The sequence below is a fragment of the Nicotiana tabacum genome, chromosome 24 (genome assembly GCF_000715075.1).
Source record: "Nicotiana tabacum cultivar K326 chromosome 24, ASM71507v2, whole genome shotgun sequence".
Classification (NCBI taxonomy): domain Eukaryota; kingdom Viridiplantae; phylum Streptophyta; class Magnoliopsida; order Solanales; family Solanaceae; genus Nicotiana; species Nicotiana tabacum.
The window spans coordinates 68,237,036-68,246,356 of record NC_134103.1 but is presented as its reverse complement, the minus strand read 5'-3'; the positions used below and the strand labels follow the sequence as shown (position 1 = coordinate 68,246,356).

The 9,321-nt window shown below is 36.5% G+C and overlaps 1 protein-coding gene across 1 annotated transcript; it reads right to left on the bottom strand.

Annotated features, from left to right (window-relative positions):
• Nucleotides 1-639: 639 nt before the first annotated feature.
• On the bottom strand, nucleotides 640-7,150 carry LOC107787313 (prolycopene isomerase 1, chloroplastic-like). Its single transcript, XM_016608861.2, has 10 exons — nucleotides 6,834-7,150; nucleotides 5,719-5,942; nucleotides 4,241-4,351; nucleotides 4,051-4,104; nucleotides 3,570-3,857; nucleotides 2,449-2,640; nucleotides 2,183-2,341; nucleotides 1,625-1,861; nucleotides 1,099-1,240; nucleotides 640-934 (listed from the first exon to the last, which is right to left on the bottom strand). Exons 1-10 carry the CDS (start codon nucleotides 6,967-6,969, stop codon nucleotides 762-764), a joined length of 1,716 nt encoding a protein of 571 aa, XP_016464347.1. The 5' UTR covers nucleotides 6,970-7,150; the 3' UTR covers nucleotides 640-761.
• Between the last annotated feature and the right edge of the window lie 2,171 nt (nucleotides 7,151-9,321).

Genomic DNA, 9,321 nt, shown 5'->3' with positions numbered 1-9,321 from the left:
TTATTCCAAGTCCCGGAACAACAATTCGAATTCTATATCATCAAAGTCGACTCGCAGTCAAATTTATGAACTCTCCAAACCTTCAAGTAGCCAACTTTCGGCAAATAGAGCCAAAGCATCCTAGGAACCTCCAAATCCAAATGCGGGCATAAGCCTAAGTCCAAAATTACCATACGAACCTATTGGAACCATCAAATCACTAATCCGAAATCGTCTACACAAAAGTCAAACCTTGATCAACTCTTACAACTTAAGCTTCCAACAATAAAACTAAGTATTTCAATTCACTACCAAACCTTCGCGAAACCAAAACAACCATCCTCACAAGTCACAAAACAACAAAGAAGCATACATGAAGCATCAAATAGAGAAATGGAGTTCAAATACATAAAATAACCAGCCGGACCATTAAGTTACTATATAGTCAACCGTGTGTTGTTAAAACCTTAAATATTGTGGATGCCAACGTAGCCGCTAAAAATAATTTCAACTCAAAGAAAAATGTTTTTAGTTTGCGTTTTCCATTGACCTCCTAAACCCATACTAATGTACTAACATATAATGAGAGATATCCAACTTCCAAGAATTCCTTTTCTGGTTCGAATCTAAAATTCTCGGCAGAAATTTGCAGAAGATTAGTTTCGAGCAGAAGATTCGAAATGCTACATTCATTACTGTAAACAAAGGAAGAACTGTACAAAGTATAACCAATGTACAGGATGAATCAAAATACAGGCCGTTAAACCAGCTTAAAAGTCTCCTCATATCCCTACAGCATCAAGAAGCTGTGAATGTTCTGCCACAGAAACCAGCGAATTCGCAACAATGGCACCACTAGCAGCAACTGCAGGCACTCCAATGCCAGGAAAAGTAGAGTCTCCACAGCACAAGAGTTGTGGAATTGGTGTGGAATGTCCAGGAAATGTGCCTTTACCTGCAGACGAGAATCCAAGATAAGGTCCGTGGTTTCAGAATGAGTGTGATTTTATTATCAATTTAACTTTAATTATTTTTGCATATGTATACATAGTTAATCAAATCGAGAGCAATGAGTTCAGCTGAACACACTGAAGCCGACCTAGATCCACCTATGCTTACCTGCTAATATAGCTGGCCCATAAGTCCCTCTGTTTCTTCTAAGAAATCTTTTATGTGTTAATGGAGTTCCAACTAATTTCACCTCACACTTCTCGCGATTAAACCCTGGCCCAAGTGCTTTCTCCACAGCCCTCCACATTACCTGCCATGTAAACAGAAAATCAGGTGAAAAGGGACCTCAATATGCACACCTATTTACAGCTACCTGAAGTGAAAAGTTCAACAAGTTCTTGACTGAAGGTCACAAATTGCAAAGATAAACACAGAGAAGGAAAAGGAAAGTCAACGAGAATAAACTTAACAGGAAATATCTATAGCATAAATCAGCTATGCACAATCACTTGAGCATTGTGGCTTAACTTCTGATTCAGGATGAAAGACGCAGCATCTAACAATTTGATAGCTAACATCATACTAATGAGACACAAATAATGCAAATTGATCAGCAAAACTATCATCTCAAGATTTTGTAGATAATGAAGCCGGACCACTGTTTATCATCAATAAATAAGAGAACAAGGAGTACCTCAGATCTTTCAGCCTTGAGGTTTTTGTACTCATTGCTTCGGCGATCAAGACCTTCCCAAATTTCAAATGGCTCAGTTCCAGGGGTATAGGCATGCAAAATATGCTTTCCGGGTGGAGCAAGATTTGGACTGAGCACACTGGGCACGGATATCAGTATGACATTCTGATCAGCATCAACCCCTCTGTCCCAGTCATTTACTACTATATGATGGATTCCCAGGTCATCACGTATACCCTAAACATCCATTTCAATGGACATAAAAGAAACCATGAAAAGCGACACCCAGAGACATGTTTTAATGGCTATGAAGCAATGTCAATCAGAAAAAAAGGAAATATCTCCACAACCCACCCACAAGGGGAAGAGCATAAAAGAATGGAACAAGCAGAATAGTACTAACATAATTACCTCGAAAATGACCTTTCTAATCATTATATCATATTATTGGATAGTCCAGTTTATGTGGTCTTTTACTTTCAATCCATGAAGGTCATATTGCATTGCCACAGCCTACTAATAGAATTCTCAACAATGCATTGTTATGCTATAGCTTACCTCTGCATCAAAACCCAAATGCAGATGCATGAACGATTCACACTGTGGGGTCGATTTGATGTTGTCTCGGTATGATTTTGGGACAACTTCTGGAGGCAATAAGCTCAAGGTATCCCACATAGATGCATTGCTGACTACAGCCTTCTTGGCACGGACAAACTGCAGCATAAAATATTTTGGTTTATGTTTTTCACAAGGAAAAAGCACAACCTTAATCAAAACGACGTGTATCATTTCACTATGCATCATAGTTTTTATTTACTCACTTGGCCACCTCTTAGTTTGACTCCAACAGCTCGACCATTTTCAACAACTATATTTTCTACGTGACTCTTGAGAGAAATCCTCCCACCAAATTTTTGTAGCCCTCGAACAAGAGCATCAACAATTGCTCCACTTCCTTGAAGTGGATATTCTAGAGTGCAACCCGGCTTATACCATTCTGAAAACATGTACACCTATGAAGCATAAAGGATGACAGTGATTAATCTACATTAATGAATAAGAAAAATTAATTGAAGAAGGTTAAACATAAAATCAAATAAAGAATTTGTGAGACATGAAGATGAGATTAATACAAGATCGGCTTAATCCCAATGCATGCCAACCAAGTGAAAACCATTAAATTCATTCAGCAAAAGTAGGTTGTTGCAGCCATCACATTTGTCAATAGTGATGCAAAATGAGAAGTGTAAACAGGGGAAGATTCCCATGCTTTGGACTTTGTCATTAGGTTTGAACATATTTCATGTTTAGCAAACAAGTTAAGTTTAAACTGAATCACCTCTAGTACGAATTGAGCTCTCAGATAAAGTGAACCACAAATACAAACTCGGGATTGAAATCCATAAAAGGGATAAACTTACTGGGATATGCTCAAAATTTCTGGTACTCACTGGAAAATAAGTAGGCAATTTGCGATGTGTGCAGGTCAAATTTGACAGTAATCTACAAGACGACCTATTGGGTTCCAATCATAGGATGGAACTGAGGTCCTATTATAAAAGTGAACTTTAAGAAACTCTTAATTTCCGCGGCAAAACCAACAAAATCTCAAGCAGAACAAAAGTAGACAATTGCAGTGTGCGCAAAACCAAAATTAGCATATTAATCTAAAAGGTAAATTTCCTGATTCCAATATTAGTGTGTGAGGTCCTCCTGTAGAAGTAGAATTCAGTATTTAATGTCTAAAGTGCAACTGATGAATTATAAAATCCTTAGAGAAAAAACAGCTAGCTTGTTACCATATTTTTACAAATATGGAGGAAGCAACACGCATGATTTAGAGACACTTGAGCAAAGATCAAGCAATTTTTTTCTGATAGATGCAAACAACATTAACTTCCAAGAAATATCTCTATAAGGTAAATGCATGTTCCATAATTACCATTTCTGCTGAGAGTATGCCGTTAGTTTTGACCCCGGCAAGCAAGAAGGCTAGGAGATCTAGCCAATTTCGTATAAAAGGGTCTTTTATTCCCAAAGAATCAATGATTTCCGAAAAGGGTCTGAGAAGCTTGGTAGCACCAAGGGCTCCTTGAGGTCCCATTTGAGCAAAAGTTTTTAAGAGAGAAGGTGCATATCTAGCAGCAGCAGTCGAAATAACACCCAAATCACCTCGGATAGATAAAGGAGGTAGAGCCATTGCAGCTGCTGAGATTGGAAGTATTGCGTCCTGTAAAAACCACACTCTATGCAAATGAGATAAGATTCGATAACAGAGAACAGTAAAGAGCTCTTACAAAAGTTGGAGAGAAAGGGACTGCCGAGAGATGTCAGCTAAATTGTAAAAATGTGTCTCTCAGTCTCTGAGTATTCGAGCAATAAATCATGTAAGAAAACATGTAAGGAAAGTATCCAATACTCACGAGAAGTTTCCTCCACTCTCTCGCTGAATCTGGTCCTGCATACTTCTCCAGATCCTGAATGGTGAGAAAGATTATCATGAAGCATGTTAAAGGAAATACAACGTGAAGCTTGCAAACAATGAAAACACACAGGATAAATTTTTAGTGATGTCCACGAAACATGTTACCAAAAGCAAACAGCAGGTCAGACCTTGAAAAAATCCGTTGGGCCAATGCGTGACAAGAATTCACCTTCAGGTACATATACCATCCATGAGTCATAATTTGCACAGGGAATTGATTCACCTAATGCATCAAGAACCTGAGAAACATATCAATAAGTTGAGTTGCATTTGCTAACAAGAAGACAGACTAAATGTCCAATAAATTGCAGTACAGAATTACTAGTTAATTAGGCCAAGCAAAGAATGTTTTTAAAAAATGGAGCCGCAAGTCACTTATTTGTCACTGAACAAAGGCATTAAGGATCAAGAACATATTTGTCGTCAGGCCATCTGTTCTACCAGATTTACAGAGCAACAGGACACATCAACTTTTCTTCGAATAAGAATGAAATGAAAATTGGTGACCTGAACTTATTGAAGCTATTGTCCTAAAACATCAAATCCCTCTTGCTACCCTCCCACCCCGAAACAAAATCTACAGAATACAACGCATAGAGTAGTTTTACATAAAGAGCAGCGCATATGGTCAATAAAAGCATGTTGCACTAATAAATGCATATCTGGCTATCCAAGGGAGGGGAAGCTAGTAGGTTCTTCAAATAGTAAATCAAAGCCGGTTTCTAATACCATCCAACTTAAAGGTGATGAAACACATTGACAGACAAATAAAAAATAAATTCAAAGAGTTCATTCAAAGGCAATAAAGCCAGAATTCAGCATAAAGAATGTTTGAAATCAATTATAAAAACTGGCCCGTTGATTGTAGCAGCTTGGCCTCTCATGGTTTACATCCACCATAACCTTTCACATTAACATACAATACATGTTTGCAACATACATATATTAGTGAAACTGATCCCATTAAAACGTTTGTCAGCGCCAGCACTATTCTTCATTTTCACAGTTAGATAGTGAATGGACAGGATTTCACAATCAGCCATCCAGGTGATTGAGTTCAGTGTTTTACGTACTGTTGAATTTTGTAACTCGCACACATCCTAAATATTTAACTATTAAGGGGAAGACCATAATTATATTCCATCTTCAACATATGCATAAAACGTCAATAGCTAGCTCTTCGAAGTTTCACAGTACTGATTTGCTGCAATTTTTGTGGTCATTGCTATTCACGATTGATCAGGCGCTTCTTAGGTGATCAACAACACTCTAGAATGAACTTCTAGGTAGAGAAAAAGCCAGTAAACTGTCTTCAGCTTCTCCACGGATGTTTAATTTGTTAACATCCCATACATTTTATTTCATGAGTGGTGGCTTAAGAATGTCGATGTGACAAAGAAAATGCTAATATATAAAGCCCTAAAGAGGTGTTCTATCCACATAAGACGAATGCAACATTTGGAAGGAAGGTCTAGGTATGAAAAGGGGAAATAATGCTAGTATCTTTGTCTCAAATACACCAACTGCTGAACCTTTTTTTCCTTATCTTTGAATTCATTTACATTCTAAACAAACAAAGCAAAATTGTAAGCAGATAGAGTGTAACCTGTGCTAATGGATTTGCCTGAGGACCTCTTGATTGAAAACCGGAGAACAATGATGGACCAGAGTCAAATTTGTACCCTTTAATATCAAAAGAGTGAGCTGCACCCCCAGCTACATCATGGCTTTCGAGTACTAAAACATCTTGGCCATACCTAGCAAGAAGTCCACCACAACATAGCCCACCTATACCGCTCCCAATAACAATGATATCTGCTTCTGGCTTGCCTGCACATAATTCTTGCAGTCAAATAAACATGTTCCTGTAGAGAGAGACAACTTATCTGCATTAGAAGTCTACACAAGCATATCCTCTCATAGTATAACTTCAGAAGTACGCGTTTTTCCTTCGCTGGAACGTCAATTTACGCTGAGTTCCATATTTCATGGATTAACAATTGGATACATCATCAGTTATCATATCCTAGGAATACCAATCTGTTGCATACTAAGCATGAAGAGAACAATTTTAACAGACATTAGAAACCAGGAATTTTTAACAGGCAGACATATCGTGCATAATTTTGTTCTTTTTTTTTATAAGGAAAAAGTACTCCATTTGTCCCATGTAAATTGTCTAACTTTGACTTGACACAAACTTTAATAAAGAAGAGAAATACTTTTAAGATATGTGGTCCTAAATAAACTATAGTATTTATATGGCTTTAAAAATTTTGAAATTTGTGGTATGAAACCTATCGTATCACTTGTGTGTCAATAAATGTTTTTTGTCAAGGAAATATTAAAAAGTGTCAATCTTTTTTAAACGGACTAACAAAGAAATAGTGTCAATCTTTTTTAAAGAAAGTTAGTAATACATTTTAGAATATCCGAAATTGAGAAGCATGCAAGTACATTCTCCCCCATCCCAATTTGTTTGGCACTTTTGGCTTGTTGAATACTGTTACCTTGACCAATTTTTGGAGCTATCATTCTCCCTAAATTGAAGTTTACATATTCAGAAACTACACTAAATTTACTACTATAAGTTTTTGTTATACCAAAGTACAAAGCATTTGTTAAAAAATGGTAGTCAATATGTAGTTAATTTGACTCTCGGTTAGCTAAAACAGTGACAAAATACTTAAAAAACACACACACACACACAGAGTGCCCAACCTTGCTTGGAGGTAAGAGTGGAAGAAGGATAGCCGTTAGAAGTGGCAGAGACTTCGTTGCGCGCCAAAACTGTGCGACTTCGTTTAGTGGAGCGGAAGTTGAAAAGGGGAGAAAAAGGATGAAATCTCAACGCCATTGAATCTTGATTCTCGATTAATGTGTCAGTATATTTTTCTCCATTTACATGTGTTAATTTTTGTTGTATAGCAGTTGTTGATATTGCAATTTGGAAGTGGCCACGTTCTAAGTTTCTGCACCAGAGAAACCAAAGAAGAAAAGTTCATAAAGGGTCCACAACTTAAAAAGCCTCGAACTATAAATTTACCTTCATACCGTAGGAAAAATTAACTAGGCAAAATGGCCTAATAGCCCCTTCAACTCACATCGACTTTTAAAGTTGGTAGATGAGCTTTTGTATGTTACATTTTAAAACCTTTACTTGATGTGTTGAGTACTAATAAACACTTATGAACCTTTGTATGTTACATTTTGCGTGTGTTTCAATTGCACTAACTTGGATGATAAGTCAAATACCTAGAGGGTGTTTGGTCAGTTTTTAAGCTCTTTTTAATTTTTTTTCAATGTTTGGCAAAGTTTAAAATGTTTAAAATAAATTATAAACCATTTAAAACAAGTTAAAAATAATAAGTTGGGCAACCTCAACTTATTATTTTTTGGATTAAAAGCTATTTCTACTGAAAAGTCACATTTTTAAGCCAATCCAAATGGGCTCTTAGTGTTACGTGTAATTTGTGGGCCCACCTTAAAAAAGCAATTTTGTCAAATTGCTAATTTTAAATTGATTTATGAGTTTTTATCTTGTTTCCTGCCGCTACCTTCACCACTCTGTCTATTGCCTCATTTCCTCCACCATCATCTCTACTTCCTCGCCTCTTTCACCAGTTTTATCGCTACTATTACCCTCAAGCCACTGTACCCCACTTTTTCTATATAAAACTATATGAATAAAACTAGAAAATAAACGAAAAAAATCATTGGCCGATATGTCACAATTTAAAATCCCAACCAAGGGATTGTGGTGACACCTAACATCGCTTACTAGGCAAGCCAACACTTAACAGCAATAACAAAAGCACAATTAAACATCTAATAGTAAAATATTATTAATAAAAGTATGAAATCTATGAAAATAACATAATAATTCTAAAACATTCACAACTGTCATAAATACCTCCCAAGACCGGTATCACGGAGTACATGAACTTCTAAAGAGTGCTAAATACATAGTTTGAAATAAAGTATAATATTGTTTGGTACAATTTAACAGTACAATAGATAGGAAGGCGACTTCAGAGCCTGCGAATACGTATGCAACACTACCTCGAGTCTCCTAATTTATCCAAGCTAATCACCTTTGGAAGCGTCGTTAGGACCAATGCTGGGATCTGCATAAGAAGTGTAGAAGTACAGTATGAATATAACCTACCACATGTACTTAGTAAGTATCGGATCTAACCTCGACGGGATAATAATGAGGCTAAGACAAGACACCTACTTATAAACCTATACAAGTAATAAGGAGAAGGAAATAGCAATATAGAAAAAGACGAATAAAAGCATAAGATTAAATAAGAGAATAAATAACAAGGTTCCCGAAAATAACAACATAACATAACCTTATAACACAAACACCACAAGGGAGAACAACAACCAAGAAATAAGGACAAGATATCATATCTGTTGCGGCGTGTAATCCGATCCAATCACAGTATTGTTGTAACGTGCAACCCAATCCAATCAAAATACTGTCAATAATTAATACGTTGCAGCGTGCAGCCCGATCCAAATCTCAATATCATCAACAATCAATACCGTTACGGCGTGCAACCCGATCCAACATACCAAATCATAAGGGGACATCCAACAAGAAACAAAAAATGGCAAGGTTCACAACATAATACAAAAAGAACGAATATACATAATTCAACAAGAAAAAATAAGTCGAACAAAGTATGATAGGAAACCAAGAGCCAAGAGCTAGCCTCTTACATATATCTCAATAAGGACTCCAACAAATCATAAACACGTGAACAACCTAGTAGTCACATATTATCCGACGTAGCATAGAAGAATAAGGCATGAAGTAAGTAAAAGGCATAAAGCAAGTAAAGGCATGTAACAAGTAAAGGCATATAGCAAGTGAAAGCATGAAATAAATAAAGGGAAGTAATAAGTAAAAGTAAGTAATAAACTAGTTCTTCTCGCATGCTTTATCACATTATCCGACGTAGCATAAAAGAATAAGGCATGAAGCAAGTAAAAGGCATAAAGCAAGTAAATGCATGTAACAAGTAAAGGCATATAACAAGTAAAGGCATATAGCAAGTGAAAGCATGAAATAAATAAAGGGAAGTAATAAGTAAAAGTAAGTAATAAACTAGTTCTTCTCGCATGCTTTATCACATGACAATGCATATACACTCGTCACCTTGCATATTCGCCGCCCACAACACATAGAACAATTAGT

What these genes read in the sequence shown, in the direction of transcription:
- LOC107787313 (XM_016608861.2), bottom strand. Translation starts at nt 6,969, where the DNA reads ATGGCGTTGAGATTTCATCCTTTTTCTCCCCTTTTCAACTTCCGCTCC. An exon ending in GCATACTCTCAGCAGAAATG is followed by an intron (nt 2,641 to 3,569) that starts GTAATTATGGAA and finishes TATGCTTCATAG; the next exon opens with GTGTACATGTTTTCAGAATG. An exon ending in TGGGCCAGCTATATTAGCAG is followed by an intron (nt 935 to 1,098) that starts GTAAGCATAGGT and finishes TCTCGTCTGCAG; the next exon opens with GTAAAGGCACATTTCCTGGA.